At 41.4% G+C, this 27,486-nt stretch overlaps 1 protein-coding gene and 1 long non-coding RNA gene across 3 annotated transcripts in view; both read right to left on the reverse strand.

Annotated features, from left to right (window-relative positions):
• The window catches only part of LOC309553501, a 1,012,307-nt gene that overhangs the window by 197,545 nt on the left and 787,276 nt on the right, over positions 1–27,486 (reverse strand). The gene's annotated exons all lie outside the window — the stretch shown is intronic.
• ARK2C (arkadia (RNF111) C-terminal like ring finger ubiquitin ligase 2C) overlaps positions 8,226–27,486 on the reverse strand; it is a 156,422-nt gene continuing 137,161 nt past the window's right edge. The window contains exons 5-8 of one of the 2 annotated variants that reach the window (XM_082254683.1): positions 20,848–20,952; positions 15,163–15,258; positions 12,378–12,484; positions 8,226–9,101 (exon numbers count right to left, since the gene is read on the reverse strand). In XM_082254683.1, the coding sequence (XP_082110809.1) occupies positions 8,984–9,101; positions 12,378–12,484; positions 15,163–15,258; positions 20,848–20,952 (426 nt within the window). In that variant the 3' untranslated portion in view covers positions 8,226–8,983. The remainder of the gene's footprint in view (positions 9,102–12,377; positions 12,485–15,162; positions 15,259–20,847; positions 20,953–27,486) is intronic. The other variant, XM_082254684.1, reaches the window with a different exon arrangement.

The raw sequence follows: 27,486 nt of genomic DNA on the forward strand, positions 1-27,486 counted from the left end.
TCAATGGGAAGAATGCCCCTTACTCTTGTCATCATTGGGAAGAATTACCCCCTTACAGATAGCTAAAAGGAACAACGGTGTCACTGGGAACTTATCTGAGAGGTAGAAATTGCCCATTTCTCAAGGAAACCACAGCAACCTCAGGAGGAACCCTAGGGTTCCACGGAACACTGGTTTAGAAACCCTGATCTAGAATTTACATGATGCATTTGTTCTGAAGACGTGGCCACAAAATGCGTAATATTGTTCGAAAGCTATTTTTTTCAAGCTTTGGAAGTTACACCAAAAACATACAAAATGGAAGATACAATTAGACAACGTAATAACAAAGGCACTGATAGACAAATTTAATGTCAGAGGGTTGCACAGAATAGCATTTTTATTTAACTACAACAATAAAATGTAATCATGGACACAAGAACTCTAATTGCCTGCTCCATACGTAAAATCCACCAACACCAGATGCCTCTGCAACATGAGCATTTCAGGACCTGTTGTATTACATTTATTATGCTACCAACACTCCTGAGATAGCCCACCTTAGGGGACTTTAGAACTGCTTTAGGATGGCCATACAGGGTTGAATTGTTGCTCGAACATTCTTACGGAAATTCAGAAAAATTATTTACCAGAACATTCTTACTTGCAATCATTAAATCTGGTAATTTAGTTTGAAAGCCCTTAAAAAAAATTTTCAGATGTGGTTTTTGAATGGAATCTAATTTGCATTACAAATTGTATGTCTTTTGCTGAATGGAAACCACATTCACAGTTAGAATTTAATTTGTTTGAGCAAAAATTATCCATCCTACTCCTTGAAAATGTATTGCCACCGCACAAGAAAACGAATGCTGATTTGTAGCCACTAACTATTAGAAAAGCCAACTAATTTTCCAATAATGTAAATGTTTTAAATGTACTGTATATGGCCAGCTTCAGGTTTGGTTTTCCCAATGCAATGAACGTGGCCATCCACTGAAAGAAAGATGGAGATACATTATCCATCTGCTTGGTGGTTTGGTACCATTTCGATACTTTACTACAACTTAGCCAGATTCCACTCTCTTTTTCTATTTGTGGTTATGTAAAACTACACATGTAGTCCTCCTGTCTCTCTCCCCACCTCCCTTGTTTTTTCCACACTCCATTTTTTATAAAAGTGGCAAAGATACCAGTTTGTTGATACTACAGGTAAAAAGAAATTACCGAAAAAGGTTGTTGTCCTCCATTATGCCGTGCATATCAAGTCCGATGCCTTATTGACGCACAGGAGTTTTCGAGATGCTTGCTACGCATTAAACTCATTTGCATAGCATAATTGAAAAAAAACTCTCATTTACAGTTTTTGCCGTTTGCAGCCCCTTCCTATTGCTATCCACATAATGTCATTGTATCAGCTGGACAAGTTCCGTCCATTATTAAAATGAACAGTGAAACGTCCATTAACCTTTTCGCTGACGAGATGAGCTACATTATGAGGTCAAAGCAATTTACACTTTCAGTGTCAAAATATAGTGTTGATCCCATCATATGGGAATGTTCTAATCCAGGGAATTAATCTGGATGTCATTTACAGGGTCAAGGAAGACATGTGTCCCTCTACAGGGTGGGGTGGTCTCTTTTGCTTTCATCTGGCTACACTATTAGACTTTTTGAAGTGCTGAACTTGGAAGTTTCTTTGGAGTTAACTATGGAACAAGTTGGTGTCTAATGGGCATTTACTGTCTAAAATCTTTCGGAACTCTGGAAAAAAAACAGCTAAAACCCCTTCAAAATTTACAGAACCTCATAAGAACGGAATATGTGGCTTGGATATGCTGCAAAATGTCATCAACATTACAGAACAAGTCCAGTTGAATGTGACTAAATACTACTAGATATACAGGAGCTCTTTTGCCTACTACAGGATACCCAGTTAAGTTATATACCGTGTTTCCCCGAAAATAAGACCTAGTCTGATTATCGGGGAGGGCTGCAATATAAGCCCTACCCTGAAAATAAGACCTAATCTGATTATCGGAGAGGACTGCAATATAAGCCCTACCCCAAAAATAAACCCTAGTTGAAGTCCTTGTAAAATCATGTATTATTTGCTGTAAAAGTATTATATAATGTCCAGTCCTCCTCCTCCTCCCGGCTGTATGTAACATGATAATACCCTCCGCAGCTCTCCTCCTCCTCCCGGGTGATGTCAATGGCCTCTCCCCTTGCAGTGCTCAGAGCAGGGCTGACGTCAGCAGGGTTTCGGCATCTCCCTGGGCAGTGCTCCGAGCGGGAAAGAAAAGCTCCGGCGGGTCATGCGAGCGCCCAGCAATGCTGTAAATAAGGTATTTTCTATAACATTACACAAAGACACAGACTGGACAATATATAATCCATTTACAGAGCAGATTAAATGATTTTACAAGGACTTTACCTAGAGTTTATTTTGGAGATTACAGGGATGTTGACTCCTTTGCTGACAGGGAGGGAGAGGGGGAGAGAAGACAGGGGATAAATAAGACATCCCCCGAAAATAAGCCCTAATGCATTTTTTGCACCTAAAATTAATATAAGACCCGGACTTTTTACAGGGAAACGCAGAAGTCACAAGTTCAACTAATTTAACCAAAAGAAAAAAAATAAATAGAAAACCTCCAAATACACAATTCTATACCCACAGTTGATCCAGACGAAGACAAAACAAAAAAACCCCTTTGAAGCATGGTCCAATTTGCTCCAGCAAGGAAAAAAATTAATTCTTTACTGATCTCCAAGGAGACAATCGGATGTTATCTGGATCAACAATCTCTGGTAATATTACCTAATAATATATAATTAATAATATGTGTAATATATGAGTGTTTTAGCTTTTTGGGTGAAGGTCTAGTTCTGGAATTCTCCAATGGTTTGTAATCTTGTTGTGAAGATTATTATGTTTTAAGGAGTCAATCTGTAATTGCTTGTTCATTGCAAAGTGACAGGTTCTCTTGACAGACTACTTGACTACTTTGTCCTGCTCCCCCACCAACTTCTCTGTTGGAACACTAAAGCCTAATACACATGGGCAGCATGTCTGGTGACATCGGCTAGTTTATTAAAAACCGACCAACATTCAGGCCATATGTGTGGCAGCCGGTCATGCTGGAAAAGCAGCAGCCGACCGGCTGCCAACCCAATGGCTGGGAGCGCTGGCGGGGGAACATCCCCCTGTCAGAACACAAGAGAACAGCAGGGGAGATTGCTATACTAATATCAGATTGTTAGTACAGGGGCTCTGACCCGAGCTGTCAGGTTTTCTTTTTTCGTTCAACACGCTGGGTTCAACTAAAAAAAAAAAAAAAAAAGGCCTGTGCTAAGCTTTAGTCTAAGGCAGTGATGGGGAACCTTGGCACCCCAGATGTTTTGGAACTACATTTCCCATGGTGATCATGCACTCTGCAGTGTAGTTGAGCATCATAGGAAATGTAGTTCCACAACATCTGGGGTGCCAAGGTTCCCCATCACTGGTCTAAGGGCTCATTTACATGGGCTATTGAGCTGCTGAATTGAGATGAGGCTGAATGATGCTAAACACTGCATCTGGATGCACAGCACTCTGTGCTGTAAAAAAAAACATAAGAGGGTGCAAAGCCTTGTGCATTAACTTTAATCAGTGTAAAAAGAATAAAAAAATACCAAAAACATACAAAACAAAGAAAGGAAACAGGATGCGAGTACTCCCTGTGCCCTGGATCTCAAGTGCTATCAGGCAAGACTTTAGTCCTCAGAGCTTGAATGTCCTGTTTGTCTGCCTTGATGAGGATGAGGATGATAGATTCAAGTTCTAAGGAAGAAGGTCTTGCCCTTGAAATGTGTCAGCTCACCTGCCCAATAGATAGTGAGGCCCATGCCACATGGATCACTCGTATGCCGTTTCCTTTATTTTTTTGGGGTCTCTTTACCTCTTGATGTCTTTTGGCTTTTGTGAGTGTGTTTTTGGCATTATTTTATTCCAAAAAATGATCGAAGTTCTAACCCTAACCACCATTCAAAAAAAGTTTAGATATGGTTCCACTTTAAACAAATTTTCTTTGAGTTGTATTGATGATCAGAGGAAGAAACAGGGCCGAAAATGTATGTTTCATTGGCTGGAAAAACTAAGGACATCTAGCAGTGGTCAACCACCAATAGACAACATTTGTTTAGTACAACATGGCTGAATTGTTGCTCTGTTGACAAGTTATAAGGTACTCTTGCTTGAGGCCATCTCCTTGTCCTCAGAGTGGGATTTTTTTTATTTATTTTTTTTAACCGCAATGATCATTTAATAAACGCTGAGGAAAGCGAAAGGTTCATCTCGGTTTGATCATGAGTGCAAATCATATTTATATGTGCTAATCACGTTCACTATATTGCAGGTATCCACTAGGTCACAGCATACAGAATCAAAGGTTTTGCATTCTTAATGGAATGTTTTTCAAGATAACAGCACCACGGAAAAAAAAAAAAAATATACACTTCATCAACACACACCCTGAATTAATCATCGTTATTATTCGCTATTTTTTTTTTGTTCACAAGATAAAGATTTCATTTGTTTTAAACGTACCGTCACATGCAGCGCATTCCATATCCGAACAATGCAAAAAAATGAGGTAATAGGAGTCATATATAGATATATATAATATAAAAACAAATTAGTAACGTCTCTAAATAAATAAATTATAATTAAAAAGGCCAAAAACAACTATAAAAATAATTAAATAAGAGCCCACAAAAAACTCTACAAGTTAGTCATAAATTATGATTGTTAAATATAAGGCATTTAAAGTCACAAAACCCTGTGATCTACAACGGTTCCAAAATCGTTCTAAAGCGGTCTAAACCTCACGAGATATTAAACACGTGGTACCCAAAACACAGATACTGTCTCCAACAATACAGCCCATCGATTGTAGGGTTTCATACACACAAATAGCTTTGATTAAAAACTTGGTGCTTTTTATTTATTTTTTTTTACATTTTTGTAAAAGTTTTTTTGAAAAAAAAAATGTGCTTGTTCTTTAAGAGTTCAATACTTTTCGGTTCCAGCACTATGAAAGTTGTGGCCTATTTATCAGTTCACGTACCTGAAGAGTTTCTCCAAGAAAAGCGTGAAACTCTAGGCTTTGACAGAGGGGGCGCTGCCTTGTGATTTACAATTTATAGCTCATTTGCAGTGCAGGAAAAACTTTTTTCCAGCCTTTGGATAGAGTAGAGAAGGGTTGTAACCTATGATGGGTTTTTTTTTAAATTAATATCTGAGCTCCCTTTGAGGGAACTCACCTCTTAGAACGTTTCAATCGGAAATTGGAAGATTTCCTCCCAGTCCCACCTCCTCTTCCAGTGCCAACTAGTAAGTTTTAGATTTCCTCTTATTTTTTATCCTGGTGACAACAGTCATCAGAATGGGAAGGGAGAATGAATCACCCCAGTGGGGGACACAAACAGCCTTAAAAGGCCATCAGAGGTTCTAAACATTCCTCCCTCTATCCAAAGCTTGAAATAAAGTATTGCGTGGAGTTCCACTTCTACTTACAGGTAAGAAGGTTGTGTAATGTCTGAGCCTTATCTGAAGTCAGCCGTAGGAAGGATTGATCTATCATGGGGGAAGTTGCCACAGGTAGGTAATAAGTAGGTGTGAGTGACGCCACAGGAAACTGGCATAATAAAGGAATGATATACCCACTACAGAACTGAAGATTGGTATATCTACTACAGAACTAAAGAGGCATCTTTTTAAGCCCCTACCCTAACAATCAATCCAGCTCAGCCCTGCTGTTTTCAGATAAGGGCCCTGAGACTGTACACAGCCCTCTGGAACAGAATTAGTGAGCTGGGGTCTATAAAAACTGTAGAGCCGTTTTTGTAAGTACAAGGAAAGAACCAAACTCTGCCCTGGACAATTTCTTTAAAGACTTTGCTCTGAGCAAAGGGATATATCCTACACAGAATAAACTTAGACTCTTGAAACAGCTGTGCTGGTTTCCTTCTGCTGATGCTGAAGACCCTCGCTAAGCTGCTTGGATTTCAGAAAGGACAGACGTAGCAGAATGGCGATTGATCTGTTCTAGCATGGCTTCTCTGGCTCGTTTAAAGCCCAACAACTGTTTACATGCAAACAGTAGTCCATTTGTTATTATTAGGTAAATTGTGCTTTTATTGAAGGATCTAAAATGGCTTTCGTTTTGTGCTGCCTTCGAATGTCAGCCCTTTCAGGAATCCTGCAGAGAACCGGCGAGGTGTTAATAACACCATCGGATTTGTGACAAAGTGGAGGTGCAGCAACGGTTGCATTAGTCCAATCAATATGTAATATCTTGCCTATCCACTGAGGCAGGTCTGCGTGTTAATACCAGGCCATGCCTGTGAATGTCAATTAGTCTTCTATAGGTTTGTTTTCCCAGTGACCATAAAGATTCAAAATTTTATTAGCAGTTGGTTGCAGATACAGGATGGAAAGATACTTCTGATTGGGTTAACTGATGACTGCAATGTTGACAATGCCTTTTATGTGATTTTATAACCACCGACTACCCTTGGTTAAGTTTTAAGACAGGAGCTACATTTATAATACTTAGTATAATACCATGGCTACCTAGCATGGACAAAGGTAAGAAACTTTTTTTTTTATTATCAATGAGATTTAAGTAAAAAAATCTCACTAGAGCAGCCTTTCTCAACCTTATTACTGGACAGAAACGCTTGAAAAGTTTTCAAGAAACCCCTGCTAAAACCGATTTATTATGGGTCTGTCAGAAGCATATAAGAATAAGGAAAGAGGAAGTTGCATATGATGGCTCAAACAAAGGTAAATGGTGGATAAAAGATGCTACTTTATTGAAACAGGCTTAAAACAAGTGATGCAAAATACAACATACAATTGCAAAGGTAATGGCTCATGGGCACTGTTTTTTGTTTTTGGTTTTATCCAGTGTCCATGAGCCATTACCTTTGCAATTGTATGTTGTATTTTGCATTACTTGTTTTAAGCCTATTTCAATAAAGTACAATCTTTTATCCACAATTTACCCTTGTTTGAGCCATCATATGCAACTTCCTCTTTCCTTATTCTTATTGTTTTTCAGTTGCTTGGCTCACCGGTCATACACCGTTAGGTATTCGGATGGTAATTTTGAGTATTTGATGTCATATCCTCACGCCCCAGGATTTCTCAGGGCGTTTGAGTGATTCCCTGGTGCTCCATTTCCCTTTCCCTTTTTCCTTAGATTTTCCTATCTGTCAGAAGAATACCCTTTACAATGGTGGTCAGTAGCAAGAATGCACCCCTTACAGTGGTCAGAATGCCACCCGTACCGACAGCTAAAATGATCATTGGCTCTGCCAAGTGACGTTGACCCCAAAACGTTGCAGATGAAAAGTTAATCAGCCACCAGCTCGAGGAACCCTTAGCAACCTCTGGGGGAAACCTAGGGATCCATGAAACCATGGTTGATAATGGTTGCGCTAGAGCCTAAAATACTAAGTGGCTGCTAAGTAAAATTCCCAAGTAAAGGATATAGCTACATTTTGACACTATAGGGTAGAACTACAACAATACTTAATGGTAAGCTGTTTTGAAATAATTTAGAGCATAGTGCATAGAGAGCTCGTGTTTAAATTTTGAAGGGTAATCTGTAAATTTTAGCACTCCAGGGCAAAAAAGAAATTCCCCAGAATATTATTTTTCTTTTGCGTAATCCCTTTTAGGGCAGACAGCTTTAAAAATGTATGTGGCTGCTTTCTACATATGGCTGTAATTCCCTTTTTTCTACATTTTTATTCTTTGAAGGCCACCACTACCCAAAACTGGCACGTTTTTCTGAATGAATTTCTGGCTCACAATATCTTTTGGCGTCTCAAGTGGTGTTTTATCTCAGTTCTCACTAAACTGCCATCATAGATAGGCATCAAGAGTATAGACTTTGTGATGGCCAGAGATGCAAACCACCACACAATAATATCGCCAGTGGACATGAAGCAGGCTTGTGATTTACTAGAGTAGAGTTTTAAAAAAAAGATCAGGGACGTATATCCATGAAGGTTCTCCGTTTTTCAGGTCATGGTATTCCTAATAGTAAGACAATAATATTGAAGACATTTCATTCTCATCCAAGTGTCTTCCTCAGCTACTTGATTAAGTAGCGAAACGTTTTCAACTCAACTGAACAAGTCCAGTTAAATGTGACCACCTACTATGAGGGCTGTAGGCCACAAAGAAAAAAAAAACTCTTTCCCCAGCATCAGCAGAGTCCACCATAAACACCGTTTTTTAAAAGCTTTGCCTTTTGTATCATCCTCTGTAAACATAATTAAGAATAATAAATTAGTTCAAATAAACTAGCAAAACCTAAGGCTCCAAACCAATCCTTTTTTTGTTTTTAAACTGTAAACAGGATTTTATTATTCGCCTCAAGTTTCAGTTGGAAAATGTCAATGTGTCAAATGGCTCTTTCAAGCACCAAAAAAAAAAAAAAAAACCTGAAACAAAAAATAAATATAAATAAAATGGTAAATATTATTTGGTGCAAAAATAGGCTAATAGCAACATGTCCACCACAAGATGACTAGGGCACCGAACACAATATTTTTTTAAGCTAACATGCTCCGGATGCCATCCACAGTTATAGCTACGACCCCTACTTGATTCTACATATTAGAGAGGTATATGTACAATTCTTTGCAGTGCAGGATTGGCAAGCCAGACTGACATAAGAGTACCTGCGAAGGGCCAGTCTTCGTCTCCAGCGATTGGGCCCTGTGGCAAGAAGAAGACCTGCTTCCCCTGCAAAACGGGTCTTTATGGCTGTTAAGATCCTCCAGTATTTATTTTATTTTTTTTGTTACGTGCCTATGATTCATCTACAGAATAATGTGCTTGCAGACTGTCCTTTAAATGGCTCAGGAAGCAAAAGGTTTACTGCAGGTGAAGGCCGTGTGGACCTGATAAGGAGAATTCGGACGCCATCGTGGGAGATTTTTCTCAGCTGTCCTCCCCGAGCTGCGTTTCGATGTCCACTCTGCAGATAGGGCACTTCTTACTGGTCGCTAACCACTGATCAACGCAGAGTTGGTGGAAGAGGTGCATACAGGGTAACCTTCTGCAGAATAAGGAAGGAAACAAAATAGATGAGTGGAATTGCATGAAAAGGGCATGTAAATTCAAACAATGAGCCTGTCTTTAGGTCTGGTAAATATACTATTTAAAAAAAAAATTTCCCAAAAAAAAAAAAAAAACTGTTCACAGATTTAACTACACCGTGTGTTTTAGTAATTATTCCTTGGCAAAATAATTAATCTTGGATGAAGAGTCCATATATCTAATAGCATTTATGGACAACATCAAATGATGAGACTATATTGTTAATTTTCTTCTATGTTTGGTGGAAAGCAATAGCTCTGTCTATACTGCTCATATATTGATTTTGGATGGTGATTTTCCGCCTATACAGTATATTGCTTTGTAGAAAGTAGCATTAATGTGGACACGTTGGATTTTTGTGCTATTGCAGTGACATACAGTATATTTGTCTATGTATCACCCTCTTAGTTGCTAGCGTAGGTAAATTTTGTCTGGCTCCTCTGTAGGCAGAGGAGCATGGGTTAATTTGTTTTTGGGACTGCTTTAAAGGCAGTGGCTCTGTCACCTCCCTCTGGCTTCTAGAACTCTCTGGATAGTTCTGGAACTTAGAGGGTGGAGGAACATAGGATGCAGCATGAATATTTATGGTGTCGCCACCAATCCCTGAGGAGGCAAGGCCCAGCAGTTGGGGGAACAGCCCAAAAGTACTTAGGAGCCTGGCAGTGTGGGAGCAGAGTCCAGTTGTCTGGAGGAGACCCCTGCGCTGGGGGGGGCTCTGCCCTTGGGGCAGAGGGAAGGTCAGGGAAGAGAAAGAGAGATTAAGAGCTAGGGAGGAGCCGCTGTACTAACTATGCAGTGCTATAACAAGGGGACTGCAAACTCCCCCCCTGCTAGAACACACTGGTAAGCGCTCCTAGTCATTGGCCAGCTTCTGTCGGACTGGCTGCTGTGCAGAGTGGACGAATGTCGGTTGTTTTCTATTGAACGGGCCAATGCCGCCAGATATTCGACCCATGTGTACAGCCCTTAAGGGTTTCTGTGGGGTAAATAGTTTGAGAAGCTCTGGTCCAGAGTGCCTTTTTGATGATTAACATCCACAATGCAATTCTAATTTCCCATAGAATTAACAAACAGCTGAGGGGAGGAATCCATTTTGACACAGAAAAAAACCCCACCATAAATGCATTTTCAAGTTGCGATAAGTTGTATTGTTTGAGACATTTACTGATTAGTCTGGAGCTATCCTCTAGATGTTGGAGTTCATTATCTGAGCTCAGATTGTCTATGTGGAAGAGATATCTCAAATTTGAAAGTACTCTTATCAAATCCATAAGGATGTATATTTCTCGGCTGGACTCTTTAGCAAAGATAAATTACTTTGTCAAGGAATAATTATTAACACACACAGTGAAGTGGGATCTGTGGACTCTTTTGCCTCAATGTAAAAGATTTATGGATATACCAAAAGGGTAGTTACTACACATATATCTTATGGACAGGCATGTGCAGATGTTTTTATATTTTTTATATATAGTTTTTGGGTCTTGTTGTTTGACATGTACCTTTTAGACAATATTATTTTTGCAAAGCAATATAAGGTAGATTTTAAATATTTTTATGTAGTGGGGGCTATAATGCCTTTTTGATTATATTCAATTATCAAGTTCATATGTGAAGCAGTGAATCTTCACCAATTGACACCCACAATCAGATTTAAATACACTAACAAACTGAAGCCAAACTCCAGCTCACACTTCATAAGCAGTTACAGTTACAGCCAGTCACTCCTTGTCTCCGCCCCTACCCACCTCTGAGCACTGTTCCTTGTCTCCGCCCCTACCCACCTCTGAGCACTGTTCCTTGTCTCCGCCCCTACCCACCTCTGAGCACTGTTCCTGTTCTCCGCCCCAACCCACCTCTGAGCACCGTTCCTTGGCTCCACTCCCTACCTACCTTTCAGGACCGCCCCTTTTAGAGAATACAGAAGCATGTAACATTTATGGTACTGGGTAATTTGTATAATATGTGTTAATGATAACAAGAACAGCAGTAAATTAGATCCCCTGCAGCCAGAAACAAAAGACCACCCGCAATAAAATACTTCCCCAGCAACAGTAGACTCCCCTAGCAGCAACAAAAGATTTCTCTGCAGCTAGCATCAATAGACCCCTCTCAAGCAACAATAGGTCTACCCAGCAACAATGGACCACCTACAACAAAATACCTTCCTCAGCAAAAATAGACCCCCTACAGCAACAACAGATCCCCCCACAGCCAACATCAATAGACCCTTCAGGAGCCAGCAACAATAGACCCCATCCTCAACAGTAATTCCCTCCAAGCAACATAAGACCTACCCAGCAACAAAAGACCCCTCCAGCAACAATAGATACCCCCAGCAGCCAGCATCAACAGACCCTGTAGCACACCCCAGTACCCCTTGCCATTACATACATTCAGTGCTGGAGGTCCTGGAACTGAATTTCCCTGTGTTCCCATTGAAAAAAAGCCCTGGTTACTGCAAATAATTGGGTTATCTCTGGTTGGCATCGATATTCCGGTTTAATGTTTTTATTGCTGCCTAAGTCCTAGCTAGGAAGATTCGCCCTCTCTATTTGTCATCCATTTTGTAACCCCTGTCACCAGGACTGAGAATGATGGGACAATCCATAACTTGGAGTTGTCACTAGAAATCAAGAGGGGAAATCTTCCAATGAAGGCACACGTTCCAGTGGCAACTGCTTAAAAGAAAAATTTCCATAATTTGCTTCCAAGATGGCTAAAAAAAAAAAAAATCATAGGGGTTTAACCCTTTCCCACTTTAACCAAAATTGAAAAAAATAACTTTTGGCTTAGATATATGTTAAGCATCATTTAGCATGCAATAAGTGCTATTGAAGCACTTTGAAAACTCACTTAGTGGTTGGCCCTATTGAAGCACTTTGAAAACTCACTTAGTGGTTGGCCCTGTTGAAGCACTTTGAAAACTCACTTAGTGGTTGGTCCTGTTGACCACCTCCCAGCCATAATCTCTCATGTGAAAAATCAAAGGAACCAGAAGGAAAAATTGTTGTCCAAACAGCGCCTGCATCCAATCAGATGTAGGCACTGTTCAGATATTGTGACAGCTGGTGGGGCAGGCTGTCAAAAAACAGAAGCCGCAGTGGGAGGTTTCTCCATTCCCTTAGCTTATTCTGCCTTGGCCTTGTTCCTGGTGTCATTTCATCTGGTTCTACACATCTCTTAGGAAACTATTGCAGATAAGGGAGATGGGATGAGCAAATCTCTTTATTACCTGACATCCTCTCCGTCTTCAAGCATTGACAGGCAGATTGTGCACTTCTCGTCTGTGTCCGCCTCCTCCTCGTCTTCTTTCGTGTCTTTGCCATCATGTGGTATCCTCTGCCATACAGTTAGTAAAAAAAAAATAAAAAATTAGGAGAGAAATATTAATGAGAGCCAATTGGTTTCATCCAGGAGTAGACAAGTGGCTCCTGCTAGCAACCATAGAAAAGTTTCACAAAGGTTAGTGGTCAGGCTAGTTCAGTGCTGGGACAGGGTCATCCGGCGCCCAGGGCAAAGATGCCAAACTGCGCCCCCCCCCCCTTATCTTAGGGTCAGGGTGCCCCCATTCCAGCAATAAACCATTGCGCACAGGGCAGCAGCCCCTTCCTGCCCACCACTTGTCCCAGCCCTGGGCTAGTTCCAGGGCACAGTACTGCATTATCACACATACATTACAGAATGCATATAGTGAGTGACACACCAGCCCTAAACCAACACTGGTCCAAGCAGTCAACCCACGTTAGCCTCACCCCTTGAATGGAAGCCTCAGCTGTGACACTGAACAGCTGCTTTGACAGGTCCTCTTTAAACACCAAGCTATATGTGCAGGTAAATTGTTATGCTTTTTTAAGGGAGCTGATCTTCAACAACAACAACAACACAATAGGTATTAGAGGGATGTACTAACATGGTGCTGGCTCCGACACATCAGCATGCAATTGTAATAAGCTAATTCGGCAAGGTAGAAATATGGCCTTCGTAAAGAATACAGGGAACATCATTGCATTCTGTTTCAATCATTTTTTTTTTTTTTCATTTGAACAGTTTTACAGAAAGATCGCAAGCACTGAAAAATATCTCTTCGAGCACATAGAATAAGGTTGTTAACATGGGTAAATGTAGAACAGCAGTGTAATTACACGGAAGATACTCCTTCTTATTTATGGGCCAGTGCAACTAATTATATCACCATATTGAAGGAATACCGCGCACCAATATGCCACAATCTTGAACAATTTACCAAATAATCACTAGGAAAATGCTACTGCACTTTGCTCTATGGCTCAGCGCTCTCTCAATAAAAGCACCAGGCCTTAGTGCTAAATTTGTCAAATTATTTCTGATGGCTAATAAGTAAAGCTTTTAAAAGATTGTGGCACCACCTTGTTCAGTGTTCCTTAGATTAATATTAACGTAAAAGTAGTCTCCAACCCCCCCCCCCCCCCCTGCCGTTGACGAGTGACTGGTGGCATATATCAGTAGTGATGTCACCCCTAAGAGGGGGAGGGGCGACTGAAGGGTCTGGCAAGGGGAGGAGAGGGAAGGAAATGTACTTAGTTTAGGGAGAATAATAGGGAATTGGAGAAAATGGGAAATAAATACTATAATGATAGAAGGGAAGAAGGTGGCTAAAGAGAGACGGTGAAGTAGGAAGAGAAGAAGAGAGAAAAAAAAGAGAAAAAAGAGGAAAAGAAAGAGAAAGTAAGGAAAAAGGAGGTAGGAAAGAAGGAAGGAAGGAAAGGAAAAGAAGAAAAGAGGTGAGAAAGGGAGAGGAAAGCAAAAAGGAGAGGAGAAGAGAGGAGAGGAAAGCAAAAGAAGAGGAAAGGAAAGGAAAGGAAAGGAAAGGAAAGAAGAGGAGAGGAGAGGAAAGTTAAGGAAAGGAAAGAAGACGAATGGATAGCAAAGGAAAGGAAAGGAAAGGAAAAGAATAGAAAAGAAAAGGAAAGGAGAGGAAAGGAAGGAAAGGAAAGGAGATAAAAAGAAAGGAAAGGATAGGAAAGGAGAGGAAAGGAAAAGAAAGTAAAGGAAAGAATAGGATAGGATAGAAAAGGAAAGGAAAGGGAAAGGAAAGGGAAAGGGAAAGGGAAGGAATAGGAAAGGAAAGGAGAGGAGAGGAAAGGAGGATAGGAGAGGAAAAGAAAAGAAAAGAAAGGAAAGGAAAGGAAAGAAAGTAATAGGAAAGGAAAGGAGAGGAAAGGAGAGGAAAGGAAAGAAAAGGAGATGAAAAGAAAGGAAACGATAGGAAAGGAGAGGAAAGGAAAGAAAAGGAGATGAAAAGAAAGGAAAGGATAGGAAAGGAGAGGAAAGGAATAGAAAGTAAAGGAAAAAATAGGATAGGATAGAAAAGGAAAGGAAAGGTAAAGAAAAGGAAAGGAAAGTAAAAGAAAAGGATAGGAAAAGAAAAGAAAAGAAAAGAAAAGAAAGGAAAGGAAAGGAAAGGAAAGGAAAGGAGAGGAGAGGAGAGGAGAGGAGAGGAGAGGAGAGGAGAGGAGAGGAAAGGAAAGGAACGGATAGGAAAGGAAAGGAAAGGATAGGAAAAGAAAAGAAAAGGAAAGGAAATTAAAGGAAAGGACAGGACAGAAAAGGAAAGGAGAGGATAAGAGAGGAAAGGAAAAGAAAAGAAAAGAAAGGATAGGAAAGGAAAGGAAAGGCACGAATAGGAAAGGAAAGGAAAGGAAAGGAAAAGAAAAGAAAAGAAAAGAAAAGAAAAGAAAGGAAAGGAAAGGAAACGACAGGACAGGAAAGGAAAGGAAAGGTGAGGAGAAGAAAGGAAAGGAAAGAAAAAGAAAAGAAATAAAAAGAAAAGAAAAGAAAGGAAAGGAAAGGACAGGACAGAAAAGGAAAGGAAAGGAAATTAAGGGATAGAGTTCCAGGGAGGTTGACTAAGGCAATTTGCTGCAGGCAGGGATAACACCATAATATACTAACACAATCTATAATTCAGAATGTTTGAAAAGCTGTGAGACATGTGAGTACATTACATGTGAAATGTGTGGAGGTTTGGATGTTTGTACCTTCTTGTATTTGTGAGGAAACGTGCATCTTTCAATGATGTTTTGCACCGCTCCCCGCGTCACACTTCCCAGCCTGTCCTCTAATTGCAGCAGTTCCTGAAATCAAACAGATGGAACAATTCAATATATGTCCTAGTCATATAAGCAATAAGCAATGCAAAAATACTGCAACTTATGTCAATTATCAGCAATATTGACTGTTTTATCCTCTGTGGTTTACTGCTAATTTTACCTATACTAAGAAATAATTGTTCTGATTTATCATAATTAATTCACAACTTCTTGTTTGGTTAGGAAGTAGCTTCCTGCACCATCACAGCCCTGAGTCTTCATTATCCTGGTACGGTTAATGTAATGCTTTTCTTTGATCAGTGCAAACCACTTGCAGCCATCTGTGGTGCCCTTAGCAAGTTTCCACAGTTTGTGCACTAAGCGGAGACATGTCCTTTTTAGAGATTACATTATGTATCTTGATTTTTAGTTGGAATACCATTTGTCTGTATCTATACCTTTTACAATGCTCTGTGGATGTATACTTTATTATTGCTTATCCTTAATAAACTCAATTTAAAACGGAGACATGAATGAGTCAGATGAGGGACATGACATGCCCCCTTCTTCCTCTCCTAGCAAAGATAGCAATGTCTTACCACAGTTTGGCAGAAAGCACAAAGCATATTCCGTTATTGCTAAATAGAATTCCCAATATGGTTTTAAACAGTGATAGGTATATAGCCTGTAATAAATATTTACTGTTCTACAGTAATAAAGATTTCATATATACACTTTAAAACATAACAAAAAAATTGAAAACTTGCAAAAAAGGGGTTTACATTGTTTTGTCATGGTAACCGGTTTTAACACAATGCACAGAAATGAACATTTTGCACATGGTGGTGCTATTCTTTCTTAAATGCTGCCTAATGCTTCTTGCCAATGGATGTGTGTTGCGCCACAATGCATGGGGACCCACTACCATGTATTGTGATCTGCAATACAAAAAAAGCACAATAACCTATTCTAGTGTCAAATATTTCACATGCCCCCAGGTGAGATCATGCTTCATACTCCAGAATCACATCTCAGGTTCTGGCTCGGCTCCACTGAAACAATCAATTCTACCAGTAACAGGAATGGCACACACCAAGATGCAAAATAATATTCGTTCTTTATTAAAATTGCCAGCAGGAACCTATTCTATTCTGACACTTTCTGGGCTAGGCACAGCACTTTCTCTCTTGGGAAAGTGCTGTGCCTAGCTCGAAATATGTCAGAATAGAACATATTCCTGCTTGCAATTTTATTAAAGTAAGAATATTTTCTGGCATCTCAGTGTGAGACATTTCTGTTACTGGCAGACATTACCTTTTTTAAGTGTGTTTTGATGCGTCAAATGTATATGCTGCCCTAACACAATGCACTTGTAAGTGGTTTTAAAGGCTCAAGGTTTTTTTTACCTACATACATTACATTCTATGCATGAAGGTAAAAAAACTTCTGTGTACAGCACGCCGTGCTGATGTCACCCCCTGCGTCTAGGAAGTACGGGCGAGACAGCCGACCGGCTTCGCTTTTTATACTGAAGGCGTACATTCTGCTATTTGTGTGACTGTATTTTTAATTTACACATTAAATGTTTGTTGGTTTTATGCTATGGCGTCCCCATCTTTTATTTCATATTGTTAATGCACGCCCGGGTCTTTTTTGAACTGACATCTGTTATGAGACATCTTGGGGTCTTCTGGGTCTCCCTGGATATCACACTCATTATCTGATTGCCCCTTGGATATACGTGCAGTCCTCACTAGTATCTGGTAAGGAGCTTATATACTGGTGATGGATTATCATTAGAGGGGTGAGTTCTTTGGTTATCTGCACTTTTTGAAGGCACTTTCTGAAGGGACATACCTATTCCTGATGGTGGCTTACAGCTTATCACATACTAGCCTCTGGTAAGGAGTACCTGCACGTGTGTGTCACAAGCACAGCGGTGATTTTCATACCTGTATGGGTTAAGGTGTTACACTCTGTATTATCTGTGAGTGTATCTTTTTTCCACACTTTTCTATTAATTTGTTAGTTGGTTTTATGCTATGGTGTCTACATCTCTCATTTCATGATATTGGTGATGCGTGGTTACTGTGTACTCACCTCAACTGCTTTGGAGATATCACTGCAAGCAATTAAGTGGTCCTATGTCGGAGTAGTCCTCCTTCATGAAGACACCCTGATCCTTTGAGCTGGTTTGACCAGTTTATAGGCGCTTTCCTTACTGGTTTCTGGTAAGCAGATTACATATTGGCTGTTTACTGTGGATATTTCAACTTTACCTGTATTTTCTATTCATGGAGGAATTAATGGACTAACACCAAATTTTTTTGGACACTTTTTATTATTTGGTATTCTCTTTATTTTTGTTTGGTCTTCTGACCATCCTATTCAATACTTTCGACATCACTATCACATTTACCTTTATCACTTAGCGTGACTTGGTTACATTTATGTTTGCAAGAGTATAGGTGCTGAGTTAGGCAAAGCAAACCTTTTAAGTATCTGTGTATAGTAAGCTGTTCATCTCAATACACTGTTTAAACCTATATTTCCTGGTGGGCATGGAGATTCATGTCAATTGTCCCCGAGACTACCATTTGTATAAGACTTTAGCATCCTGTTCTCATATGCCTAACAATCAGCTGTGTATGTCACACCTAACACTTCTACAATCTGTGTTAGCTCTCTTAAACACAATGTATTGGCTTAAAAGCCCTAAATCAGAAACCGTAAATCGGTGGTTGTACCCAAATTGATGAATCCTTTCGGGTTCATTCAGCCTGCCCATACATGGTTCGAACCTCGCCCGGTTCCTTCTGAACTGGCCAAGATTTGAACCGCCTATGGCCGGATTCAAAGTCAAAATCTGATTATGAATGCATGCATGGACACAGTTCAATTTTTTTATCAGCTAGATGCATTTCTATAGTCAGATGTGAAGGGAGCCTAGCACTTTTTGTGTGCACAATGATTTATGTAGATCAGGGTTTCTCAACCAGGGTTCCATCTGAGGTTGCTGGGGGTTCCTTGAGAAATGGGCAATTTCTGCCTGTCAGATAAGTTCCCAATGACACCATTGTTCCTTTTAGCTATCTGTAAGGGGATAATTCTTCCCAATGATGACAAGAGTAAGGAGAATTCTTCCCACTGACTGTCACACTAATGTGTCATGAGTTGTAGATTTTAAAATTTTTAGTAGGGGTTCCCGAGACCAGAAACTTATTTCAAGGGTTCCTCTGTGTTGAAATGGTTGAGAAAGGCTGATGTAGATAGTAATAGTATTATGGCACTTTTCCACTGCAAGTACCGGCTCGGCTCTACTCGGCCCTGCTTGGCCCGGTTTGCTTTTCCACTGCTGGTACCGCATGGTACGGTGTTGGAACGGTTCGGTACGGTACGGTATGGTTTGCTTTTCCACTAAAGTAGTACTAAAGTTAAGTGGGTGGGATAACAACGGGGCGGGTGGGATTCTCTGACCAATCAGTGGCTAGTAGTGACTGCATGCAAAGGATTGTGGGATATGGTACCAGGTATGGTACCTCTTGGAACCACAATCGAGTAGGTACTGTTTTTGAGAGCCGTACCGTTCTGTTCCATGCAGTGGAAAAGCGCCGCCGTACCGTACCGAACCGTTCCTACACCATACCATGCGGTACCAGCAGTGGAAAAGCACAAAAGCGAGCCGAACCGTTCGGTTCCATGCAGTGGAAAAGCGCCATTACTGTATGACAAATAATTATAGAAAGAAATGAATGAAATCCGTCTACACAATAGATATAAAATCATTTCATATTCAGATGCTCCAGAGGAATTATTACAGACTGAGAGGCACGGGGCCCTCAATGGTTCTGCTATGGGGCCCTATCATACATAGTTATAGCCTCCAGATATATTATTGTATAGTGAGTAGAGAAGTATTTTTTTTCTCTTTCAAAAACAGCCCACTCATCAACACTCTACACTTTGTGTGCTTTCATCCTCGCTATTGTCAGAAAAACTAAATTTTCTTCCCACACAAATATCACACTAGCTTTACTGTTACACTCAAAATCAAAATAATGAAATAACACAGGCTGACCCCAAGTTCCCAATAAGAAAAGTCAGTCCTACGAGCCATATAACACCGCCAGATACAATATTACTTTCCCTGTACAGTGTACCTTCCCTGAGGATTTATTATTTAATTAAAAAGGTGGGAAGCTGTCAGATTGGCTCTGGTAAACTGTGAGAGCTATGACATGTGAAAACATTTTTGCTGTTGTGAGCAGAACAATCCAGAAATGGATAACTAGTTAACAGTTCAACTGGACTTTACACAATTACCCCATAAAAAAAAACAAAAAAAAAACAAAAAAAAAAAAAACTGCAGCATATGAAAAGACGGACAGATGGCGTTTAATGGATTGCCACTTATTCACTTGCTTATAGAGTTGAAGAGATTGTCACTCTCACCTCTGGTTGGATGGACCTTTACTACTACCCATGGTTGGATGGACCTTAACTCTTATCCTTTGTTGGATGAACCTTCTCTCCTACAGTTGGTTGGACGGACCTTCACTCTTATCCTTAGTTGGATAGACCTTTACTCCTACACTTGGTTGGATGGACATTCACTCTTATCTTGGTTGGATAGACCTCCACTCTTACCCTTAGTTGGATGGACCTTTACTCCTACACTTGGTTGGATGGACATTCACTCTTCTCCTTGGTTGGATGGACCTTCACTCTTACCCTTAGTTGGATGGACCTTTACTCCTACGCTTGGTTTGATGGACCTTCACTCTTATCTCTGGTTGGATGGACCTTCACTCTTACACTTGGTTAGATGGACCTTCGCTCTTATCCTTGGTTGCACGGACTGTTACTCACACCCTTGGTTGGATGGATTGCCACTATTACCCTTGTTTTGATGGACTGTCCCCCTCACCCTTGGCTGAATGGACTGTCAGTTACACCCTTGGCTGGATGTACAGTCACTTACACATGTGGTTGGACAGACTATCACCCACTCCCTTGGTTGGAAGAATTATCATTCACACCCGTGGTTGAAAGAACTGTCTCTCAAGTGGGGTCCTGGTTGCATGGGCTGTCACTCTTATCCCTGGTAGGATGGACTGTCCCTCTTTCTCTTGGCTGGAAAGACTGTTCCTCTTACTCTTGGTTGGATGGACAGCCTAGTAGGATGTACAGTCACTCACACATTTGGTTGCATGGACTGCCACCCACTCTATTGGTTGGAGGAATTGTCACTCGCACATCTGGTTGAATGGAATCAACTTACTAGGTCAAATTATTACTTTTCAAGTACTTTAAGGATGGATGGACTGCCAATATATTTGGTTAAATGACTATGACTCAGATACTTGGGTGGATGGACTTTGACAAACACATTCAGTTGGATGGATCATGAAGGACGTACTTAGTTGAATGTACTCTAATGGACATACAGTACTTGGTTGGGTGGCCTCCTATTGTTTAGCAGGGATGAAATACATCTCATACATGTTGAATGTGGGACGAACTATTGGGTGTTCATTTAAGGGGATTATTCGAGGTCTGGTTAAATGAATGAATGGTCAATGCTAGTTTTTTTTCTAAATGGCAGACATTAAAATGAAGCAAGAATCTACTCACTTCATAGCTTTCCGTCACAGCAGACGTGTGCCGCGCTGGACTGAGACCCTGGAGGGCAAGGAGATGAAGCTGCGGGTAAGGGTAATTTCTGATTTCATGGACAACCTTTCAAAACAGACAAGAGAAACAGTTAATTGCTTGTGAACTGTCACATCAGGCCTGACACGACTGTCCAACAAACATTATCCTACATGCTTCAGCCCAACAGGGTCTCAACAGTTCATCTGCTGGCCATGGGAGTTCACAGAGTGGCGGGATTCTACCAATGTCACCTCCACAGGAGATAATTGTAACAGAAAACCCCATCTTATGCATACAAGCACACTCATCCTTCATGTATTGCTGCTGTGATTTTCAACTATATAATCAAAGGGAATTTCTGTTTACACAATACCCAACTTCCTTTATGCCCAACTAGCACATCATCAAGGGATACAACAACATATATTTGTACCGCCTAATAACAGGTTTGTTAGAGCCACCCAGTCACATGTTCTTTAATGGAAACATGTAATTTTCACACCCATCGGTCCGTCCCCGCATACCAGGGTTCTAGGTGTATTCCTGGACTCCGAACTCTCCTTTCAGCCCCACATCCAATTACTATCAAAATCTTGCCGCCTCAACCTCCGCAACATCTCCAAAATATGCCCCTACCTAACCAACGACACCAGAAACCTTCTAATTCCCTCCCTGATCATCTCTCGCCTCGATTACTGCAACTTCCACCTCATTGGCTTACCCTCACATAGGCTATCGCCCCCTTCAGTCCATCATGAATGCTGTTGCCAGACTCATCCACCTTACCAACTGTTGAGTATCTACAACCGCTCTCTGCCAATCCTTTCAATGACTGCTACTCACCCAAGAAATAAAATTCAAAATACTAACAACAACTTACACAGTCATCTACAACTCGGCCCCCAGCTACATCTCTAACCTAGTCTCAAAATACCAGCCAAATCTTTCTCCTTATTCCTCCCAAGACCTCCTGCTCTCAAGTTCCCTTGTTTCCTCCTCCCACGCTCACCTCCAGCACTTCTCCTGAGCCGCTCCCATCCTCTGGAACTCCCTACCCCAACCTGTCCGATTATGTCCTACTCTGTCCACTTTTAGGCAATCCCTGAAACCCCTTCCCTTTAGAGAAGTTCAACTGTACTTTTATTTTCTCCATCAGCTTATCCCCCACAGTTACTAATTTTTGTATCACTTATACTGCAGATATACTGCGGTAGGCTGGCTCAGCTGCGCGAGTCACCGTACCTGTACGGCGGTTCGCTGGAGCGCTCTTGGGGGCGCGCGCCGCCGGAGGCACGCTCATGTCCCCATTAGCCAGCGGGGAAGCTGATTCACGGGGCCGGTGGCCCCAATTGCCGCCAGGCACCCGCGCTTGCTCGCCGTGGAGAGAGAACAGCGGTTTGCTGTTGTAAACATAGCAGACCATTGTTCTTTCAGGAATCAGCGCAGAGCGCCTGTGATTTTAAATAGATCTCTGTGTCTCACAGGTCTCTGTGTTGATTCCAAGTGGCCGAAAAGGATGAAAAAATTCCTTGGAGCGATCGTGGGTGCCTGGCGGTAATCGTGGCCACGTGAATCAGTTTACCCGCTGGCAAATGGAGGCGCGCAGGTACTCCGATTTGTACAGCTGAGCCAGCCTGCCGCAGTATATATACGGAGGGCGGTCGGCAAGCAGTTAATGTGCAATGTTACACACGCACAGCAAACATGTGGATGGGCCCCATCTCATCACTCAGCAAGGATGTACCTAACAGGAGGAAGCTGTATCTGATGGTAGGTCTGCTCTTTTGCTACGACTTTATATCCCGCGCGGTGGAGCTTTCAGCGTTGCTTAGTTTTCCATTAGGGGTCATTTTTCACTCTGTTCTCATTCTCTCCACAGATTCACGCTCCAACAGCTGCTTGCTGTCTTCAGCTAAAGAACAGTTCTTGCACCCACCCCCCTTTGTCATGCACGCCACAACTAAAACACTAGCGAACGTTCTAATCATATCCTGCCTCTCCTGTAAAAGCCGCGTCTTCCTCTGAAGAGACCAGCCGCCTTCATGGCTGGATTTAGACATCATGTTCCCAGATCACACCGGAGTGATGAATGATGCTCCCTTTGTGCACACTTCTCCCCTTTGTGTCATGCAGCCATTTAGGTAAAAGCTGAAGCCGAACTCCAGGACAAAATACAAGTGGCAGGGGTATTCTTACTTGAATCTTTTATGGCAAATTTTTCCGGCAATCCTAAATTGCCTCTGAGCAGGAGCTCATTATAATAAAGACCGGTCATTGCTGCCCTCGCTCCTTGTGCAGGGTGGCTGGTCTTGTCTCCGCCCCCTCCTGTGGTTTTCTGCAGTGCCTGCTGGGCCCCTCCCACAGCTATACTCTCTGCACAGGCTATGCACAGCACAGTGATAAATACCTCCCACCTTTCTGAAATGGGAATGAGGGAGACCTGTTAGCAAAAGTATGTAGGCAGAGGACACACCCCCTGCCACGCCCCCTTGAAGAAGAATTGTACAAAAAAAAAAAAAATGATTGGTTAAACCCACAAGTGTTTTTATTTTTTTTTTTTACCACTATTGTTCCTTTATATTGGCTTTTAGAATTCACAAATGCAGCAATTTAGAAATTGCATAAAAGGTTTAGCACTGGGAAACACTTTTTAAAAGAAAAATAGTGCATTTTATATACAACTATAGAGTTCAGCCCAAAATGAGGGACAAATGAGGAAGAAAAAGGGACAGAGGGACTTCGCTCCAAATGAGGGACAGTCCCTCAAAGTCAGGGACAGTCCCTCGAAATCAGGGACAGTTGGGAGGTATGTGTTACCCCTACTTGTGCCAGGTTATGCAACAGCATTTGGCATTCGGCATACACAAAATGGTTTTATAAGGTTTGTGGCTATTAAGAAATATATTGATGTAGCACCTTCCTAGGTAGGTTGCTAGGATGATAGGTAAATGTAGTTATTTTTGGCTCCTCTATAATCATTGGAGCAGCTGTTGATTTCCTTGTACTATTCTAGATTTCACAGGCTGCAGGTTTAACTGCTTTCCCCTGCATCCTGGAGGCTTCCAGAACATAGAGGGTTGGAAATGCCAAATAGGTGGCCTGAATATTTTTTGTACTTCAGCCAATGCCTGGGGAGGTGTGCCCAGTAAGTGGCTGGAGGGGAACATGAATAGTCTGAGGTCTGGATCAGCCCTGTTCTTGTCCTGCTGGAGAAGTCCCCAGCCTCAGGGGCTGCTGCCCCTTTGAGGCAGTTTGCTGGAGCCTGCTGATGTTGATTCCAGTCTCAGCTATAGCAGAGCTGGAAGGGATGCTTTTTATAATTACTCATGGAGCTAAGGATTTAGTCTGGATGACCTACTGAAGAAGTCCTGGTGGAAAATGGGAGGTGTGCAGCTTCCCTGGGATATTTTAAGTATTAATCCAAGCTCGAGATTTTAGTGACTGTGTGCTGTTCTACTTTTGGAGTGCCAGTGGTAGTTCTCTCTCGCTCTCTTTGCTCCTACGGGGTAATTTCTTGCCTTCCCTTTTGTTGCTGGTTTAAAGACTGTTCAAAGAAGCTTCACCCGGTGAAGTGTGTCCTCTTATTAAGTGAGTGTTTTGGAGTACAGTATCCCATACCATCCCAACCCCTCTCCTGTTTCAAGTTCAAAATCCCAAATTCTGGGTTGACTCCAGAAAAGGAATAAATGGGAAATCTTCCAATGGGGCATTAGTTCTGGGCACCCTGGTGACAATCAGGGATCTCCCTCGCTTTGGAGAGATTTCCTCTCACTTCCTGTTTTGACTATGGGAGAGGAAGTGAAGGGAAATCCCCCAATGGTTATAAACCCCCCCCCCCCCACCCTTAGTCTATCCAAAGTGGACAGTATACTTTAATTATACTTTAAGTAGGGGGATGCTGGAACCTTTGTCGCCTATTTATTGTTTGTTTCCTTGTTGCAGATTTCCCCCTCGCTTCCTGCCTGGTAAAAAGTTGTCATCAGAGCATAAAGTGAAGGATAATCTCTTTAACAGAACCCTGGAGAGCAATAGGACTTGAAAGCGGTTCTAATGTCAGAATCTGGAAAACATGTGAAAAGGTGGCAAGAACGCCACCTGCTGGTTGAGAGCCAGAATGCATATTATCAATAAGTTTTTTTATATATTCAGCTGAAAAAAAACAAAACAAAAAAAAAAAAAGATTTTTTTACATTTATATATATATATATATATATATATATATATATTTATATATATATATATATATATATATACGGTATATATATATATATTTTTTTTTAGTCCTGGCCAAAAAATAAACCCGCTATCCTTTCCCATTGAAAACTGAAGAGTAAGCCCTCTTACTAGGTGGAAATCAGCAGGCTATTGATCCTCTGCTGGAGTACTGACAGCTATCTCAGCACGCAGCTATTATAATAAGAGGAGGAAGGGATTTCCCCGTCTCAGCTGGGTGCCTCACAGACAATTCCACTGTTAATGGATAATACAAACTGACACAGAAATCTTATAGATAATCTCATATGTGTGTGCTGTGTAGGTGGATACAGTATGTGAGCTTTATAATGTAAAGGCAGAGCATGAAAAGGACAGGCACCATGGGGGCTGCTGAAGGAGTCATGCATAAAAGTAGAGGCCCTGCAGGGGGCGATGTAGCAGCTGTTTTGCTTTTATTAACATCTTTATTTATAAACCCCACGCAGCACTGCTGGCATCTGATGACTGTCACATCTCAAAGAGGACCTGTCACCTACCAAGGAATGCTTTCAGCAACACATACTGTCTGTTTAACCCCACAATAAAACATATTTACGTCTGCTACTTTTTCCACTATTGGGTACCCGTTGGAAGAGTTGACATATTTATAAAATGCATTCAAAGGCGGATTATAAAGTCGAGTCTCTTTCACAGCTTTTTGCTGAAATTTTGGATTTGCCATTCCGACCTCAAGTGGAATTCCAGGTCTCAGTAGAAGTCAACATTTAGATGTCCTAATGACCTAAACCAAATTTCGATTGTCCCCATTGTCTTTTCATTTTAAGGCTATTGATTGCTCTGGACTGCCACCAAACTGTTTGCCCCTATTGTCTTTTAATTTTGATGACTTACTATTGATTGCTTCGACAGCCCCATCAAACTCTAAATGCCCCCATTGTCTAAGTTTCAGAGCAGGATCATCCATGAGCCAACCTAAGCAGGAGCCTAGGACTTGGTGGATGTTCAGGGGGCTCCACTACAACTTTAACGCCCTTGCAAAAATGTAGGTTGAAAGCGCAAGTGGTTAAAACTGCACACTTGCCAATTAGGTATTTGTGGGTAGTAGGGAACTTTGAGACCGTAAGGTACAATGGAGCCATGTCTAATTTGGGGCAGCCTCCCTGTACTATTGCAGTTCTTGTCAACGTCAACCAAAGGGATGAGGGAGCAAAAAATTCTACCTCGCTTAGGGCTCCATTCTTCCCTAATGTGTCTCTGATAAATTGGAAAATGCAAATGAGCATTTTAGCTTAAAATCTCAATTTGCATTACCTGGTAGATATGTGGTAGTGCTGGACCAGTAGGAATAGGAATTGATATAGGTTTGTTATCACTAGAGGAGGTGGACTTTTTGTGAAAGTATGGCGTGTATAGACCTTGTTCAAAACCTTGGCTGCCTCCTTTATGATCAAGATGGAGGAATCACTCTTCAGAACATCAAATATTGGATATGTGTTTGAAAAAATGGCAATCCCACCCAACAATTTATTCAAAATTTTCGTTGAGCAAGTGTTATATTCTCCGTGTTGTGAGAGACACAGGACTCTGATCTGGAACAACGGTTGTTTATTCAGGGCTCACTGTACACTCCAACATGCATTACAGGACAGCTCTGTATATCAATGCATCTCTTACATGTCTCTAAGATGGCCACTCTGCCCCTTGACCCTTGTCATCACTCCTGGGTGGAGCCAGCCTTAAAGTAACAGTACATGTGAAACCCTTCAGGTATAACAGCAAGAATGTCAGATACAGTCAATGTGTTTGGGTGTAAAGGACTCTCCCTTCTTCAGGGCTTGAGCAACAGTTTTAAAAGACTATTGGACGTACATCTCAAGGATCAAAACATTCAGGGGTATGGGAAATAATTACGTCCACACACACCTACACGGGTTGAACTGGATGGACTATTGTCTTTATTCAACCTCAGCTACTATGTAACTATATGACAAACTCAGGAAGAACTAATATAAGGAGCCTGGATTGAGACTTGATTGAAGCTGAGTGTCGGCATAACCTGACCAGGGTGAGGACAGTCAACTCTACCCTGATGTCCACCAGCATTTTAATGTGGCATTACCACAATGGTGTGGCCACTCCTGTGCTCTCCCAACCAAGTAACCAAGTTCCTAGGCTCAGAGAGATGACTCTTCCTTTACCCCAGTCTTGGCCTCAAAGAAACACACCTCTCTGGATCCTTGGTTTAATGGTAGCACCACTTCTCACCACCTTGTAACCCCATGCTTTCCCTGCAAAAATCCTGTGCACAATTTTACTTCTTTGCCGTGCACTCCAGTCCCATGAGACAGAGCCTTAAGGCAGAATTTTTCTGCTTGAAACCTCTAACTGGGCTGTCTTATAAAG

The sequence above is a fragment of the Pelophylax lessonae genome (assembly GCF_965119305.1).
Source record: "Pelophylax lessonae genome assembly, chromosome: 1".
Taxonomy (NCBI): domain Eukaryota; kingdom Metazoa; phylum Chordata; class Amphibia; order Anura; family Ranidae; genus Pelophylax; species Pelophylax lessonae.